Source organism: Pagrus pagrus, assembly GCF_965226575.1.
Source record: "Pagrus pagrus genome assembly, chromosome: 5".
NCBI lineage: Eukaryota > Metazoa > Chordata > Actinopteri > Spariformes > Sparidae > Pagrus > Pagrus pagrus.
In genome coordinates, this window is record NC_140189.1 from 33,269,072 (window position 1) to 33,288,594 (window position 19,523).

The window sequence follows — 19,523 nt, forward strand, 5'->3', positions numbered from 1 at the left end:
TTCAGATGATTTCTTGTTAAAAAGACTGTGTCAGCAAACATTCACGCTAATGAAGTTACCTTGAGGAAGACACCAGGTTTCTTTCCAGCACGACATTATTTTCTGTAACTAAACCTCCAACCTGGAGGAGATGTACTGTATCTACAATGATCCATAAAATATTACATAACAGACAACAAAACATCTATGTAGGCTGTTGGAGTCCATTAGATCACCAGAAAACAGTGTTAGAGCACTTTAACATTGAGCTGGCAAAAGGTTTATAGACTTTACCCTGTTATTTAATTGGCATTGCTCAGGGAGTGCTGGTGTAGCCGGGTATGTCAGAACACATCTAGTCTGTTCTGGTGGCAGTGTGATCATGACGTCCACCCCGGTGCACCGCAACAAATCCACAGCTTTTCTCTGAGACAGGCGGAGTGTGAGGTGCTTGGCAGTGTGCCCTCGCCTGATGAGGTGCCATCAGGAGATTTTGTGTGTGGTTGTGCACCTGGAATTGTGCATGTGGGCACGTACAACACCTGTTTATAGCACATTTGACTGAGAGTGAGGGATTATGTTGTCTTTTAATAAATAAGAACGATACAGCCGTCTTCTAAAGAGACTGTGTGCAAATGAAATGATCGGAAATATAAAGGAATGAAAAAAAAAATCACATCCTAGACAACAAATTAAAGCTGTACTACTATTTTTGTGATCCAAGCTCTTTGTGCAGATTTATGTATGAGACTGTGAACAACCATACTGACAATGTCACTTAGATTTCTGTGCAGCCCATTCTCACTCCCCAGCACGTAGTTTGACGCTGTAATTACCCCTCTAGTGTCACTTCTGGATGCACCCGTCTAATGTAGTAGAAGAAAGAGCAAGGGAGTAGGAGGCAGGAGGCAGGAGAGCGCCATGCACAGGACTCTCCCTGTGGAGAACGGGATGTGAGTGATTTGTTTTCAATGTATGTAACGTTGAGTAATCAAACATAACTGATGTAATCGATCGAACATCAGCACTTACGATAGTTAGTTTAACGTTCCCAGGCCAGTTGAGATATATAATGCCTCCAGGTTCTGGGTCTGACCCGGGTTCCCCACCCAGGTGGTCGTGCCTGGAAAACCTCCAAAGGGAGGTGCACAGGTGGCATCCTAACCACATGTCCGAACCACCCCACCTGGCTCCTTTTAACGCGAGGGAGCAGCCACTCCGAGCTCCCCGCGGATGTCTGAAATCCTCACACCACCTCTAAGGCTGAGCCCAGCAACCCTACAGAGGAAACTCATTCTGGCTGCTTTTATCCGCGATCTCATGCTATCTGTCTCTACCCACAGCCCATGACCTGTTGACCATGCCCTGCTAACCAACACTGAACAGTCCAAAAGTCATAATATGTCATACCAGGCGATCTACACATTTTATTTTGAAAGTTTGAAGCCCTCTCGTGCAAAACCAATGCCAGGGGGTGAAGCACAAGGCCACTGACCAAGCTGCCGTATTTGATGAGTTGGGAGTGAGAGCACGTTGCTGTGTGTCTCGGTACTGTTACTCTTGGTATCCAATGGATATTTTCATCTGAAAGAATCACAGGTGTATACCCTACAGTCCATGTTACAAAGAGAAATACAGGCTCAAACCTGCATGCAGCTGCCTTTGGTTTGATTCTCATAAGGTGGGAAATTCTGCTCAGACGACCAACCGAGTGCAGTGAACTAATTGTTGGCTTTAGGCAATAGGTCATTTTCACAGCAGACGTTTTGACATGTCATGGCAGGAAAAGCACTGAGGTAACAATAAGACTGTCTTCTGTCCATTTAGCTGTGCAGGTCCAAGCCTTTGATTTTGTTCATGCCGGCTCAGTGGGTCTCACAAATGGAACAGAGCCATCAATTAATGTTATTAGGACCACCTGTGCTTTTCCTACCGTATAACTGCTTCTCTCCGTACATGAGTTCAGCAGGCGCAGTTTCAGCATGCAGCTCATATCCTTTGGTTTATAGGGTACCAGATACTAACTGGACCATACAGTAGATCTCAGCTCGTCATCTCTAACAAAACTTGCTAGTGACCAGAGAGGACGGATGCATTGTTGTTCCCAGACGGTAACTCAGTTTCCAACAGTCGTCTTCCACTTGAATCATGTCTAATTTTAATACCATGTCAGACAACTTGCATGTGAGCAGCATATAAACAGTAATGTGGAAACACCTCCATGGAGAGGCCGTCTGTCATTTTTTTACCAGATGTTTTTGTCAGTTACCATGGTTACAGGTGTTATTCTCGTCTATCGCAGGGTTAAAAGACACTACTCGCTCACACACACCGTGTCTGTCTGCTCTGCAGTTATACAGACTGACTCTGCAACAGGTATCCATCAGGTTATTATTTCAAACTGCGGGCTAATGCAACTTTATCCAGCGCGGTGGATGTAACGGCGACATTACTGTCAGTCGACTATCTAATGTTGGTATTCATGATTCAAATTAAAATAAACACTTTTCAGTTGTATTTTTAGTATCATACAGGAAATCTCTCACACGTCTTCTTTCCTCTTTAAACCTTTTTGCTGGGTGGTAAAATGTTTTATTTTCACAACTGTGACAAAAACACATTAACGCAGAGCTGACTACAATGATGGACGCCATCTTGGCTATGTCTATAATGCTCTGTATAAAGAAAAATATACAATGTATTACAAAAAGGATTATTCTAGTGAGTAGGTTGTAGCGCTTTCCTGTTAACACCAATAATACATTAGACTTATATAACACTTTGTAGCTCTACCTCCCTCTAGCGTCAGTGTTTCAGATGAAGGGCTCTGTGGTCAAGTTAGCATTGACATATAAAATGGAACGACTTCCAAAATAAAGCTTGCTGACAAACAGTTCACATATTATGGCATATAATGACTTTAAGACTGTCATTAATGTTGTGAGAACGTTCAATTTAAGCACAAGAAATACTTGGTTAGGTGTCATACTTTCGGTTAAAATAACTTAAGACATTTACGTATGGCCACCAGCAAACACTGTTCTCCAGAGGGAACGTCCAGTGTTTGACCTACCAGCCCAACTGACTCTGACACGCTGCTTCACTAGATGGGTAACTACAGCATCAAACTGCGAAGCACAGGGCCACTGACCAGGCTGCTATAATGGCGGGAGTGAGAGCAGGCCGTATTGTACATGACAGCTGATAATTCATCAAGAAAAACAAAAAAGCAAAAAAGAGATGGATCACAGTCGTAGACCTAACATGCTGTTTTTGTTTCCTCAAACAGCCCCGTCCCAGTGTGATCGGCATGATGTGTTCCAGTCGTGTGAGGAGAATAATCAACACGCATCAGATTCAGACGAGAGCTCTGCAACATGATGGGAAAAAAGGACGGTTCTCAAAGATTTTGACAAAAGAAGCCCAACGGGACTGAAAATATTGGGTCTGAAACTGCTCGCCACCTTCGTTGAATGCATTTATTTTCATTCATCAGGAAGAAGAAAAGCGTCAATCGATTTATCTGCTTGTATGAGAAATGAATCATGGGAAATATATATGTAGATTGTCTGCACTTTGTATTGTTTCCTCTGCTTTTATGGCAGGAAGAAATACCTACATCCACATGTATAAATGCAAAGGTTGATGCACTGGGATGGATTTGTGAGGAGGGTTGTGCGTCCTCAAGGTCATCTATCATGCTCCTTATCCTGCTTGTCAAATCTGCTGAACTAGCTGTTTGCTTTTCAAAGCTTTTTTCAAATGAAGGTGTTTTCATGTTACGAAATGCAAAGGCTGACTGAATCAGGCGTTTTGGTTTCTATTCTTTATGCAAATGCTTGTGTCAGTCAGTAGTTTAGGGGCTGCGCTGCTTTGGAAATGTAATAAAATGTTCTCCAAAGTTTGTATTTTCAGCATAAACCAAGTGAAACAAATAATGTCATATTTCTTTAACAAATCCAAGAGCAGCGGGAGGTTTATAGTAATGAGTGTCAGTACACTGCCTCCTCATCCACACTTTGTACTTTGCCCAAGGCTGGAAGCATAAAAGGATTCTTGTTACAAAAGAGACACAACTATGAGCTGCTGCAATATCAAGTAGGTCCAAAAATCACATCAGCAGGGCATCCCATCTTTCTTTAATTAATCACAATGATTTCACTTTAAAACAAGCTGGCAGGCCTAGTGTGCAGACAAAGTGGCTTTTTAGGTTTTTCCAAAATTAAATGAATCCACTTTAGTTTCTGTGAGGAATTTAAAATGTTGTTTTTTCTTGTAATCTGTCTAATGGTTGTTTTGAATGCAACAACTATAATTAAAGATATATTTAAATCATGTCATCGCACAAATGACAATGCAACTCATCCCACAAACAATTGTTATGTTGTGTATTGGTGGTATTGTGTTTATGTACCAGTAACATGTAACATGTGAGACTTCTCCATCTCTCTCGGTTGCCTAATAAGCCTGGGACCGATTTGTTAAAGTTGGACTGTGGATGTGTTTGTCGAGGAAACGTGTTGGATTTTCCGCCATTAGACTGAACTTGAGTTTAGTGGTGAAAGGTTCTGTGTCAGTTGATATTGACGGTCCGTGTTTGGGGTCACATCCACTCTGAAAGCTTTTTACTTTTCATTCAGGCTCTGTTTTATGTGTAGGGTGATCGAGGGTTTGGATTTGGGTTTCTTTATTGTTTTGACTGGTAGAGTGGTGTTTTATGCTGAAATTGATAGTCCACAGCAACAGTGACCCTTTTATTCAAGTCTCCGCCAAAGATGTCTCAGTTAGTGCTAGATGTGAGGGGGGGAGGAACACAACTCCTGGTTTCCTCTCGCTGTTGTGGGGCGCTGTAGGATTCTGACATAAGTTTCTGTGTCAGTGATAAAGTTTAAAACAGGGAAAGGGTTAGTCAGAGTCAGAGCGGTGTGTATGAACTGGTGTAAACGGGCATGAAAGGCGTTGGTACTGTCACCAGAAATGTCTTCATCTTGACATGAAGACAGAGCAATGTCAGGTTCCCCGAGATAAAGAGCTCTGGAAAACTAGTACAGAAACTGTATTCAACATGAAATAATTAATGATAACAGGAGATTTTAGTGTCAATTTATCATTATAGATTTATTTGAGTGTTTCCTTAAAGACGCCTCATTTTAAGCCTGGATTACAAAGCTTCTGAAAGGGATACGATTGCACCGGAGCCTTCCTTATAATGGCATGACAGTAAGCTTTGGGGCAAGAACATTAAGTCTCTAGCGCAGCGTTCCACAGATGTTTGTTATGTCCCACATGACGTCATGGACCTCAGAGTTAACTTTTGCAGTAAGACATTTCTCATCAGTCTTGTGAGATAGACTTGCACGTTCAGCTCAGCTGGAAAAGCGCCTCAGCGATACAGTGGTAGTTTATTCTAAGACGATGATACATTAGACATCACATTCATCTTTCGCTTGTCCGGTCCCTCTACTAGAAGGGGTATTCTAATTGCGAGGCCCAAAGATAGAGTTTATTGCCCTGGGCAATCGTTAGTGTCAAGCCCTGCTCCACTGCTGTTAGCTCCAGGGCGATAAACAGAGTAGGAATCTAGTCAGACTACAGAAACTGGATCGGTACGTCGATGGGTGGATACCAGTGTTGGATCCGATCAGTCCCAACTCCTACTTGAATATGAGTGTCAGTCAGAAATAAACTTGTCTTGTTCCATTAAGAAGTCACATCCAATCAAAAGCACCGAAGCCAAAGGTCACCAGTTTGTGATTAAGACATTCATTCCCAGTGATGAATTCAGAAAGCTTAATATTGCAAAACCAAACAAACCCCTTTTTGTCAATATTCATGCGTGGTTTTCTTTGACCCTGCTTCAGACAACTGGATGCTCGGATGCTGGAGCCGATCATACACAATCAATGCCCATCCTTGCGGGGAGTGAGAGGGTGCAAGGTCAGTCAACAAACATCCTCTGTTCTCTCTGCAACGGGTGTTAGAGCCCATTATGTGTGGAAACTCCCTTTGGATGTGTCCTGCTGTCCAAGACTCTGTGCCCTCTGGTCCTCATTTGAAAGAGGGACGTGACCTTCAGACTGAGCACTGAACACCACAGTACTGAGGCTCACACATCTGAATTATTCAACACAGCGCTGACGGAGGAAATGACTCTTGGTAAGAGTAAAACATACAGTGTAAACAAATGAAACATGAACTTTGTGTTTTTGCATCAATAATGCAGTTGCGTATACTTTTAATTATCACACAGGGACAAAACTCTGCTCACACAGTCCCATTTTAGGGACTTGAACACATCACTTGTCTACTGTATCTGCTTATCGTCCCATCCGATATGGACAGAGTTCCCAGCGACACCTTGAAGATGTTCTTGAGCTTTGTGATTCTGTCATTCAAACTCAGTTTCACCTCCCAAACTCAGTTTAAAGTGTTATTGGAAACATTCAGAGAAGAAATGTCCCATCTTCCCCTTCTGTTGCATTCACGTCACAACACCGCTGCTGTTCTCCCCCAACATTAACCTCACTACTGCTATATTACTTTATCATCACTAACGTTAGCTAACCTTAATGTCGCTAACACTAGATTATGTGAACATTGCTAACGCTAGCTAGCTAACATTAGGGCCGAGTATGTGGGAGCATACTGTAGAAATCAGACTGTTGATCGCTGATGAAACACAGATACGACGTGATACCAGCTGCGTTATACTATCGGCTCACAAACCTTGTTGGAAGTTGGAACCAACTGTCAGAATTCTGACACGGATAAACAAAACAATCATTTTGGACCTTAAATTATTAACCTGTTAAACCCCAGCGGAGCCTGATTGGGCTATTTTTTGAGCACCTTTGGTAACATAATGGTTAAATATACTTCTTATACTATATTTACTATATACTAAAAATCTTAATTAAACTTAATTTACTCAGTGACATATATACTTCTACTTACACATCTAAACAAATATTTCAAGTGTTCCCTTTATTACGATACATTGATTATTCAAATAGACCCTGTAGTTGCAGGGATACAAAGTAGAGGCGAGTTATTAACATGTTCAAGGTTTGTCAACACAAATATACACAAATCCAATTTTGGATTAGTCCTTTCAATATAGTATTAATCATGTTGCGAGGAGGAGACAGAGGAGGACGGAGGTGTCACTTTTTTTAAATGATGTAAACCTCTTCACTGAGTCATTCGCACATTTACAAGCTGTGAGTCTGTCGGATGGTTGGTAAGTGAGTCGCTGTTTATCTTGCGTTCTGTTTTATATGCCAGACACTGCTCTGTATGGGCTGTGTTCGCAGTTGTGCGTACATTATCTATCAGCTGAACTGAGGCAAGTTGTGTTATGTATTCTGAGCCTGGCAAGTAAAATCATTCTGAATCTGAAATGGAGGAAAAGTGGGGAGACGTCCCAGACAGCGAGATCTAATCTAGAGGGCTGACAGGCAAAGCAATCAACCTTCCAAATCATTCAGGATGATGGGCGGCTAATTTTCTTTTTACATCTTAATGATTAATCCCCCCAGCAGTGTATATTTATATTTTTTAACAGCCTTGCAGCATTCATGCTGATGTTGATGGTCTGACTAACAGTGGCACTTATTCAAATTAGCCTTGATGTCCCACTTCGGCACCGGGATCAAAAATAGATGCTCAGGCAATCTACAGAGGCAATCCAACAAGCTCACATGCTACAAAACCTACTGAGAGGAGTTACGTTCTCTGCCACTCCAAAATCACTTCTGGGTATTTTTATTGGCAGAGGCATGAGCATGAAGGCAATTATACAGAGCCTGTGGGGTGAACACTTGGTGTGACCCTGGCTCGATATGAACAAGGTGTTTGTTTAGATTAAACTCCCCTTCTCCTTTCACTGAAGAGTTTTCTTGGCTGACACTCACAAAGGATTTTTGTAATCTAACTGTTGACTGGGATGTTAGAGTCAAGGAAAATATTCTGAAGACTTTCTAGAAAGAGCTTGAAAATACGATGCTGAACTGTGATGCGATATGTCAGGAAGTATAGAAATATTAAACTTTCTCACTGGTTTCGGGGCCACTTTGGGCAAAACAAGTTGTGAACACAACATTGAAATCTCCTCATATGTTGATATTGCAGACTTGTCGGCACCCAGATGCTTTTTATACATTTAGCTGTTACGTAGCAACTTTATCATTGATTTGGTGTCATGTTTGTGTCCAACTGGTGATTGTCAGCTGTTTTTGTTGTTTTCTCAAAGCTGAATTCTCCAATACTCTCACCAGTTAGTGTCTAACTGTGTCTGTCTGCTGTTTGGTGCTGATCAGGTAGTGAACAGCGGGCTTTCAGGGCCGTGTCAGTGACGCTGTGAGAGCGATGCCAGTGAACCAAAACAGTAAAGTTGAGGGTCGTGAACCCGAACAAAGACCTGGAACTCATTGTGAAGCTCTGCAAAGCCGAGAGGAGCTGCAGTTTCTGTAGGTTCATCACTACGAGCGTCCGCTTTCACACCGTCACATTGTTTCCACATTATCATTCGGCGCATTGTACAGTCTAAAAATATAATGTGTTTTTGTCGACACATTTCCTGCGCAGTCAGACAACTTGAACAGAAGGTTTTCTTCATTAAAGATGACACCAATCCAACTTGGTTGACAACCAGCGAAGAACATCACTTTGTACTTCAGTTTGTAAAGACGACTGACATCAACACTTTCATCACTGCCATGAAAGATTGCGGACATGTTCGCCAACATGTGGAGGAGCACGAAGGGAGTGTCGCCCACAGGACTGCAGCTGAAGTATACTTTTTAAGGGTCTCCAAGGCAGACAGAGTTTGTTAGCTGGCAGTCATGTATCCAGTCACAGAGAGCAGATCTGCAAGTTCTCACTTCCAACTCATCAAGTACAGCAGCCTGGTCAGCGGCATTCAAGCTTCAAACTGTGACGCTCTAACTTCCCCTCTAGTGCCGGTTTTGCACGTGAAGGACTCGGCGGTCAGGTCAGCATTAAAATGTAACAGGCTGGGCACACTGGATGCCTGCGTACAGCGTGGCAGCTGTGTTACTGAGCTGCTGTGGCTCACTCACACGAACAGTTAAAATGTTATGACTTTTGGACTGTTACTGACATCGTGAAACTGTCGTGGTCCGGTGAGGTTTAGGCAAATAAAAAAACTACTTGGTCAGGTTTAGGAAAACATCATACTTTAAGGTAAATAAGTACATTCAGACTTGTTTTTTACGTTAACTTACTTACGTAACATAAACTAGAAAATAAATCACTCTTGATTCTTGGTCACAAACATGAATGATGTGAATCCCGGTCTTCAGAAGGACGATCCCACCCTGGGGTGAGGATACGTTAAACCACGTTATTGATTGATGTTTTTTTTTTTTTTTTTTTTAATGTTTGCAGACAACAGTAAGCTATCACTAGTACAATGGTTAACAATGCCTGCTGCTTATTTAAATACTATTTATTGATTATAGACCAATAACACGCAAGCACAGTTGTCTGTACCTTAGCAGCAGGCTGGAGATGTATCGTACTTAATATTGTTTTGACATTTTCTCAATGTCAAGCCTAGTTTATGGACCAACAATAAACTAACAGTAGTAAACACATATACAAGCTGTTGTTTGCTTACCAGACCAGGAATAATAGTCTGTACAGCAGCAGGCCAAAAATGTACATTATTTTTTTTGTTACACTTGAGATATTAGTTTGCTTGTTTATTCAAAGAGTATGTATTGTTTACTGCACTTTGTCAGAAGTACAAATGTGAACACTGAGTGCCTGATGGATCTAATCATTTCTTGTTTATACACGAGCGTCCTTCATGTTTCAAGGTTGAAATAATCAAACTGACAGTGACATTATCTGTCATGTACTGTGTTGAAATAGATACAGAAATTCAAGTTGTCAAGTCAAGATTTATTTATTCATGTTCTGATATACTGAATGCTACACAACACAATCTGAAATAAACTTCTGCACTTCATTTCTCAGTAAATGTACAACATCAAGGAGATAAAGAGTTACAGTTGCAACCACCCTAATGTGCAAAAGTAGTGTTAATATGGTGACAAACAATAACCTGATTTACATTAAATTAACAGCTTGCAAAGTTTGAAATCTGAGACGGCGCCTTCAGATGAGACGTTTAGAGTCAGTTTCACTTTTCAATCATGCCGCCATCGTTACCAGATTTCAGGTGATAAATGAGTGTTTTCTGCAGAAAGGCTGTCACCGTGTCACCTACTTCACAGTAAACAAGACGAAACTTGTTATCTCTTCGTGTCTCTACGTTACTAATTTGAAATTGTGGCTGCAAGTCGGCAGGGCTGAGGGGCACAGTGAGTTCAGCGTCTGTGGAAGCGGTGCAGCGTTTTAGCGGATTTTTTAATTGGATTTTGGAATATCGCCCAACATAATCAAGTATATGATATTACTATATGGTTTTATTCAGAAGAGATCATCTTCACAGATGAACACCCCTTGTGATCTTTGAAGCTTAAATTAGTCGCTAATGTAAAAGCTAATGTTAGACTATAAACACACAACATTATGGTCACAAGACTTTAACATCACCACCACTAAGCGTCTTAATTGTGGTGATGTGTGGTGGTCGGTTAAGGACCCAGACGCGGACACCAGAGTAGGAGCAGTTTCAGTGGGATTTATCTGACAAAGCCAACAGGAGTTAGTGTGAGTTGGTCTTGGTAACTTGCTGGGGGTGAGGCGCAGGAGGCACACGACTGAATGTAGGCGGAGAAGCGAGGCACAGAGGTCCACTGGTGAGTTGGATTGTGAGGAGGTGCTGCGGCTGGGAGGCAGGTGGAGCCGAGTGCCGATCAGAGCGGAGGTCACTGGTGGAGAAGCAGAGAAGAAAATTAGAGCTCAGGCAAAAACTAGAAACAAGAAAACTCTTCTAGAAACTGTTTGCACAAGTAGAGCCGCTACACAGCACGCCAACTGACGGAAAATCATCTGGTAGCGAGTAGACTGGTGATCGGGGTACTTGAGCAAGTGCTGATTAGCCAAAACACACTGCAGGTGTGTGAGTGGAAACAGCAGCAGCTCCAGCACAGAGAAAACTCCGCCCAACCTCCTGCATCACCTCTGACACACAAAGTACAAGACAAAAACACAACTACAAAAACCCACAAGTCCAAAATCTGAAATTAATACAGAATTACTATAAAAGAATAGTTTGTAGGAGAGGAGGCTTCACATTTGGCATGATGACATTTAATGTCCGTGACAACTTCTGTAGTCTCATTCAGCCAATTTTACGACACGCAAGTGCTTTATGATTAAACTTGTGGACCATTTAAAGTCTTAAGCCTATGGTACCACATGGTATATAACCGTAAACCAATTCAAAAACCTCATAGACTTTGAGACGAGGAAACCAGATGTGCAAAAATGCTAACTGATTTCTGGGTTTTAGGACTACAAACTACACCACTCAATTAGCTAGTGCAACAACCTGGCAACCACTTGAGGGAGCAGATGATTCAATCAACAGCGGTGTTGGGACGTGAATGCAATGTCATGGGGCAGATGGAATACCATTTTTTTATTGTTAATAATTTCACCTTTAATTTTACTCTACTTGACCTGTAAACTTCCTGTGAATGACAGTGTCACCTAATTGATTGGATCACTCACTTGGATGGATGTTAATACCAGGTCTGAACTCTTGTTCCAAGCAGGTAGAAAATCAAATTAGCAATATTCCAGTCCAGGGGTCTTCAACGTTTTTCAGGCCAAGGACCTGAATTGATGGAGAGATGGAGCAGGGACCCCCTACTGTTTATAATATATATAGCTGTTGTGGATAGGAGCTGCAGTGTTTTAGTGCTAGTCTCATGCTGTGAGTGAACCGGTGCCCAGCTTGAGAGAGCTCCTGTGTGTCGCTGAATGTGTGCATTTCTGACTGAAAGACAACATCTTCTGCCTCAATGTATCCAGTCGCTACAATATGTTGGCTTCATGTTTATGTGTATTTAAAGACATTTAAATTTGCGGGGGGAAAAATATGTAAAATTGTGTAATCAACCTGTGTGCAGCTGGCGGCGCTCCTGATCTCATGCATGGGTGCAATGACAGTCCGCTGGTTGGTGTCGGGCCTGTAGCACTCTGCAGTCCTGAGTTGTACATGCCCATCATAACCTCCCATCGCATAGATCCATCCATTCAGCAGTGATGCACACAGAGTAGCGGCGGAAATGCATGGGTGCCACCTCCTGCCAGGTGTGTGTGCTCAGAGCAGGCCTGCGAACACTGTTGGAAAACTCTGTCTCGTCAGAGCCACCGACACAGTAGACATACCCGCCGTGAAAGGCGCGAAGGCGCTCCTGATTGTTTGTCAGGTTGATCCAGAGGTCGGCGCGGATGTCATACGCCTCAATGGAGTTAGTTGCATCACCGATCCTCTGGCCTCTGATGGCCAACAGGATGGTATTAGGCAGGCGAGGACGACCGACAGAGTCACGCATGTTGAGGACAGGTGAGGTGAGGCGGTCTTTGTTTTCCATAATGTCTTTCACCATCTGAAAGCACTCAGCATTGCTCTTCACCAGCTCATTCGACATCACAGTTGTCCCCAGGTGATCTTGATTCTTCAAGGCCAGTCGGACCTACACAGAGAAAACAAGAAAATCTTTGACTTGAACTGCAGTGTCTTCACCATTCCTACCCAGAAGCTCTGCCCTCTGTATACAGTCTGTGGTCCAACATGGCTTCAAGCTTACAGCTCTTAGTTGTTTGTAGTGGAGCTGCAGGTTTAAAAGCACCCAGGTGATCTTACAATACTCATGTTTTTGCTGTCAGCTAAATCCAAGCTGAAGCTAGTGGCAGAACTTACCACAGACAAGAGTACAAGCAGGTGTCCTTGTCTTCAGGTCTGTGGGTGATCCAGTGAAGGATGGCCTCGCACACAGTACTCTCCTCTCTCATATTGAGGTTGTCTCTTTTTAGGATGTCAGTGAGTTCCTGCACAGTGAGATCCTGAAACTCTTAACTGGAAACGACCTCCTCAAAGTGGTCAAAGATGAACTGGTAGGCCTTTCTCTGCAGCTCAAAGCAGGGGCAGATGTTGGTGAACTGCCACATGCCGATGCAGTTCTCTGGGCTGAGCTGCTCCACCAGGAAGTCGCAGCAGGCTCATACTATGTCCATGATGTTGAACTGATCGGCTGCTATCAGCAGCTCCTGTACATTGTCCTCCATCACAGAGAGAGAGAGCCGGTGTATGCAAACTCGATGATGATCTGCATCATGTCAGGAGACAGGCCTGGGATGTTGATGCACATTGTTTGCTGTTAAACTGTCCAACATCCTGCCTCTGTCTTCTGTCTTCAGCTCTAGTATCACCTGGGGACCTCAAATTGTCCATAAGTCCATAATTTTTAAAGTAAAAAATCCACCACAAATGTACATAATATCAAATCCATTCACTTCTATTTGGCACCATTTGGAAATTAAATTTGATTGTGGCTCATAAATGTTGAACAGCAGTCAACAGCTGTGCTGTGAGATCAACCAGGATGACGTTTAAAAGCAACGATAGAGAAGGTTAGGAGAAACAAAAGGCTGTCATATTTACAAAAATATCAGTGATGTGATAACTCTGACGTTCAAATGTTGAAACAGATTGAGATTAACAGAAATAAATAATGTTGCATGTTTAAATATATGTTTCCTACCATGAGAAATCAGTTATTTATCGTCTCTTTAGATATGAATATTTATTATTAATAATAATAGTAATATTATCATTAACCGTGCAACTTTATGTTATTAAGGAAGTTCGTATCAAACAAGTAGCCCTTCAAATTACTCCGTACCCTTGAGGTAGCTCTCAGTTTCAAAACGTTTGGTGGCCCTGCTGTAGAGTCTAGTGTAGCGCCGTCTTCTTGACCTGTTGCCTCATTTACTGTCTTTCACTCACATGCTTCACATCCTCTCATTTGACACTCTACGTGTTGTGGCGACGAGGCTGTGACACAGACGCATTGTGAAATGTTTGAGTTACACAGCAGACATTTTTGAAATGCTCCATCTAAACTCTGCTCACATTACTCTTCCATTGCCCAATGTATCACCTTGCAATTATAATTAGTTGTAAAGTATTTAATTCTACATTACAAAGACAAATGCTTTCTCGTAATTACTATACGCATTAAAATAACAAAGTTAATTAGCTGAGGTCAGGTTGGGAGAATTGCTAGTGAGATGAGTAAATTACATACATTTATAATAAACCGCTGCCATTTCAGAGGTGATGAACAAAATGATCATCCATCTGAGTCACGCAAAAAAAAACTTTCTGTTGTAATTGTGAGGGAGAGAGGAGGCCCCGTATGTTTTGGGGTGACAGTTCCCAATACCCAGTTAATGAACCCTCAGAAAACCAATCTTGATGTGAATAAAATTTAGATAGAGCCAACTGTTGTGATATGGGGATCATCATCGGTGTCGCTAAGATGCCACACAGTCCTGTGCTCCCCGCTGATGAAAATCTCCAAGAAGAAAAACAATATCTAGCAGCTCATTGCAGAGATGATAATTGTTGTTCCTAACAGAATGGACGGCGTGTGGGAGTGTGATTAACCAGCTTGGCTCGAGAGCTGGCAGAAGGGCCAATTTCAACTCAAAAACAAAAGCAATGCAGTGCAGCATGGTTAGGAAATGATATCTGTGAAGGGGGCACCTTAGATGAGTTACCTGCAGGTTCTTGTAAATCAACATACAGTAAATAACAGGATGCATCATTTGTCTCTAGGGGTACCTGTACGATGTGACAACAGCTGGCTAATGCTAAATGAATTAAATAATATTCAGGTGAAATCAGGGGGAAGCTGATCACACTCATTAAAGGCCTCCTGGTGCTTTATAATTTCACTGCGAATGGTTGGAGGATGAAACAGGAAGCAAGGACAATGGCTGCGTCTGCTTTCACAAACAGTGGTTTGAAATAACGTTGGACATTTTTTGGTTTATCGGAAATGTTTCCCGCTGCCTCTGACATTATTGTAAGTAATTATGAGAAATATTATTTTACAAGCAGGTAACATTTAGTGATGATGTTAGGTTGGTATGCAACTCAAAACTGTGTTTTCATGCTTCCTTTTTAAAAAAAACACAATGGAAATGTAATTTCATGAGTTGTGGTGAAGTGTGGAAAATGACCCTGAAAATGACTCAGGCTAAACTGAGAGGCCTGGTGAGTTTATTAAAACCAACTATACTGTTATTGAGCGTTATTGTTCCCATGCAGTTTCCTTTAACCGTAACTATAGCTCTAATTCAATATCAACGGTAACGGTCATGATACTCACCCGAACCACGGAAAAGTGATCCATCCCTTCCCTCCAAAACCTCTTCTCAGAGGCAGCGATGTGACCAGAGATCCGTCCCGAGGCTCGGTCCTGTCCCGTAGCATCTCCTGATTAGCAGCTGGCGATGCTAACAGCTAGCAACAGTCCCATCATGGTCTTCAGCTTGTGCCAGTAACGAGCCCTCACTTATAAAACACACTCGGCTACACTCTTAACAAAATAAGCACACCCTCGCCTAACTCCCGGTTGATAACGGTAAATAATACTTTTCATGAAGTTATTTGAAACTTTGTCCGGACTTACAACTTCCCGCTTCTCTGTCTCTCCTCATTTCCCTCGCTTTCCCTCTAGTCCCGCCCCTCTAACAATCCGACAGGTTAATCCCAATAACAGAGAAAATGATTGACACCTGTCCAAACAAATGAGAATCCACATAAGAGCAACCTGAGGCGTTCAAAGTCCTTTCAAAACATAGGACAATTTGTTATCATTCGCCACATTAATCATACAGATATTAACAGCAGCACTACATGTACAGGCCCACACCAGAACACGTTACCAACTGAAATAAATGCAATAAACCCGTATAAACTAATTAGCAGGGCGCTGCAGTTAGATTTTTAAATTAAAGCTTGCTGACAGGCAGACCACATATCATGACATGACATTTGGACTGCTGTCAACGTTGTCAAGTATTCACGGTTTGCTTAGTTTTATGCACCAACATTAAGTTAGGTTTCGTACTTTGGCTTAAAGAAAACTACGTCGGGTCTCGTAATGTCAGTTATGTATGTGATTCAACTCACGTCACGTAACTTATCTGACATAACTACATCACTCACGTAACATAAGTGACGTAAGTTAAATCATTTACATACGTAAACTTACTTACGTTTCAGATGGGCTGGTGTGTATGCACGTATGTAGGGATAGATAGATTTGATAGATACAATATAAACGTACAGGAGAGGCCTCTGATACAGGATGGCTTGGAAGATTTTAATTTTCGTTTCTTCCGTTTGTTCATACACAAACCTCGAAACGATTTGCTCAGTAACTTTATCTCAAAGACGGGAATAATTACTTCAGACTAACCGGAAACAGCCGACCCTTTATGAGACTTTTCAGTGTTAGTCATAAGGATCAAAACTGTCCTTGGACAAATACTGTATATTAACACAGGAACATTACCTTTTGAAGTATGCTCTTTATTAGTTTGGTCATAATGACTCATCCCTCCTCCTCCCCACAGCTCTGTTTACCGTAAGTGGTTCCTTTGTAGACAGGATGGTCTTACACTTGATCTCCAGAGCTGAATATTTTCTCTTCCTGGAAAGATGTGGGACTCTGGCCTGCTTCCCACCTCCTGTAGGAGTGCTGAGAGATGCACAGGGAGAGCCAGGTGAGTCTGGAGAGCCATCTGGAGGAGCCGCTTGGTTTCATAGTGTGAAGACTCTGCTGGACATTAATGACGGCATTGTCTGCAGCCATAATGAGCTCCGGGTCCGGCTACTTTCAGATGTCTTTGGCACAGTCGCCCTTGTAGGTGCAAACAAATGGAAATAGGGGCATGGACATGCTTGGGGAGAAAAACTTCACATACAGAGCAAAAACTAAGTATTCATGCTTTATGTGAATGCTTCCCAAACTACTAATGTTATGGTCTACAGCAGTGAGCTGCTCATTATCAACACACGGTGCAGTGCAGGGAGTCATTCTGTCACTGCTGGTGGCAGAGTGGATTTCATGACCAGTGGACTCTACAGCAAACAACCGAACACATGAAACACTGTTGCAAAGACTTCTCTGATGTGTGACTAAGATCAAAGTTGCAGTAATTCTTACTCCATCTTTTTCGGAGGGCTTTTTTCATGATTCAGAAGGTTTTTGTGTTGAATGTTAAAGGCTTCTCATCACTTTCTTCAGAAAAAGAAAAGGAAAAAAAAAAAGAAGAGTCTTTTTTGTGCATTATAAAGGGTTTCTACAATGCTCCCACAAAACCTCTCCTCCAAATGGGACTTCTTAGGGAAGAGTGGTAGTCTCAACCCCTCTGTTGCTATGCAACCACAGAAAACCCAGTTGAAGCACGGCACCTTTACTCAAGTTTGAGTGTTCTGGCTTTTTTTTTTTTTGTTAACTTTCAGCACCCACTGTGTCGAGTTTTTAAACACGTTCAGCATTGTTAGAAAGTTGCAAGAGAAAATTCATTCCATTGAAAAAATAACTGCATTAATGCAGAGAGAGAGAGAGAGAGAGAGAGAGAGAGAGAGAGAGAGGCCCACAGCCGGCCCGTATTTCAACCTGTTTCTGTGCCGTCTTTGTTCTGAGTACCTGAAGGAGCCTCAGTGGACACACGCTGACACCAGTTTAAACATTCATTCCCCTTTCCATCTGTTAGTCAGAGAAGTTAGAAGCGGTAGTGACCTTTTGGACATCCCGTTGGACAGCGGTGTCTTTTGTTTGGTCCATCAAAAGTTAGATTAAAGTCCCACAAAAGAACCCCAAAGGCCCAATTTTTTTATTCCTCCGAACGATATTAAAGTTATGCACAAAACAAACAGCACACTGTGGATTTTAATATTTGGAGAGCCTTATGAGTGTTTGGGGCTAAAAAAGTTCATCCTGAGAAAACGATGCATGTAAAGCTTTGATTCTCCGTAGCGAGCCTTTGAGCCTGTGGGTTTGTTGTGAATGTCATTTAAAGAAGTTTTTTGGTTAAGTGGTCATTTTTGGGTCTAATCCCAGTCGTGTTGGAAAGCAGGAAAACCTTTTAGTTCCACTATTGTGCTGACTGTGAGCAGAAATGTCTTCTGTGGATTAGACTGGGGGATCGCAGGGGACAAAACAATCACTTTTACTTTATCCTCATTTGCATGACAATGACAAGCTACTTTTGATTTGGTTGCAGCCAAATACATTTGGCTTTATTCTGCAACACAGTCACCACGTCTTACTATAGGGGGAAATAAACATGATAGCACTGACACAAAAACGCTACATGTCATGTTGAGTGCTCGACAGTAAAATAGTGGATACAAACGTCCAAAACTAAATCACACAGTTTACAACTTGATCCTACCTCTTCTCAGGACTGAGTGGGCATCTACAGACAATGACTGATTGACATTTCCATAATTCCCCTTATAGTGTTGTTCTGCTTGAACAGAGGTTTACAAGCACCTGTGTGGGACTGAACTGCTGAAAGCCCCCACAGCCTTGTAGTTTAACATTTATGTTCTGTTTACATTCATGTACTGCATCTCCCAAAATGTTTGTACCAATTTTTCATGAAATCAAGAAGGAGCAGGTTTTGCCTCTAACCATTAGCTCCAACTGTGCTGTGTGCTCCCCCACTGTGTCACAATCTGGCATCAGGACAGAGGAGCGCCACCTGTTGAGGACACAGTAAAGGTAAACCATCTTTCAAGAATATCAGAAGAGGGTTTTACCCAAGTGTAAGCCCACTGTGACGTCACCCATTAGTTTGTGGGTTGCTGTTTGAAGCCTCGAGTTTGGCATTATGGCAGACACCGTCTTAGTTCTTTGTAGCCAGGAGGGACCATATTTGGACCAGAGGGTAGAGCGGTCTGCTGAGTGTAAAGCTCTGAAGCATAGCCTGTTTTATCATCTGTTTTAATCTTAATGGGACCATCACGAACATCATGCTGTTTTGAGGAATTGAAACTAGCGATTGAGACCATAAACTCATCGGCAAAATGTTTACCGAGGTAATAAATCAAGAGAGAAGTGGCATCATTTTCTCATAAGCTAACATAGAATTGGACTTCTTTTTGCAACCAGCAGCCATCAGAAAGAATGCAGGTTTAAGGTTCTGCATTGGCTTCACTCTCCAGACCCAGAAGTTGTGTTCAGTATTTACACGGTCTGTCGTTTGACCACTCCTACGCTAACAATGCAGACAGTGTAACACTAGCTCGCAGCGTAGCCTCTGATGGGCTCCCTGCCTCGACCTTGTCACCAATTGGAGTGCAAGTCAGAAGAAATGGTACATAGTGAAGTTACACAGTGAAGTGTTTTCCTGTGACCTTGCAGAAGAGTTGGTGCTATAAGCTTTGTGTTGTGGTTACTTGAACTCACTTTCTCAAACCAGACATTAGGTTAAGGAACTCAAAATGAACTGAGACCATTCACTCCTGAGCTCCAACTGACAGCAGAGCATGCTGTCACACCTCTCTTGTGGAG

The 19,523-nt window shown here is 42.3% G+C and overlaps 2 protein-coding genes across 3 annotated transcripts in view; both read right to left on the bottom strand.

Annotated features, from left to right (window-relative positions):
- LOC311257233 (uncharacterized protein) overlaps nt 1-15,656 on the bottom strand; it is a 34,390-nt gene extending 18,734 nt beyond the window's left edge. For both annotated transcript variants that reach the window (XM_084352761.1, XM_084352762.1), the window contains exons 1-2: nt 15,321-15,656; nt 10,704-10,841 (exon numbers count right to left, since the gene is read on the bottom strand). In XM_084352761.1, coding sequence (XP_084208887.1) covers nt 10,704-10,841; nt 15,321-15,424 — 242 coding nt within the window. In that variant the 5' untranslated portion in view covers nt 15,425-15,656. The remainder of the gene's footprint in view (nt 1-10,703; nt 10,842-15,320) is intronic.
- On the bottom strand, nt 12,048-13,209 carry LOC311257489 (kelch-like protein 10; the record flags this gene model as incomplete). The annotated part of the gene is made up of 4 exons (XM_084353135.1): nt 12,048-12,617; nt 12,788-12,827; nt 12,860-12,987; nt 13,150-13,209. 4 exons carry the CDS (start codon nt 13,207-13,209, stop codon nt 12,144-12,146), a joined length of 702 nt encoding a protein of 233 aa, XP_084209261.1. The 3' UTR covers nt 12,048-12,143.
- Nucleotides 15,657-19,523: the final 3,867 nt, after the last annotated feature.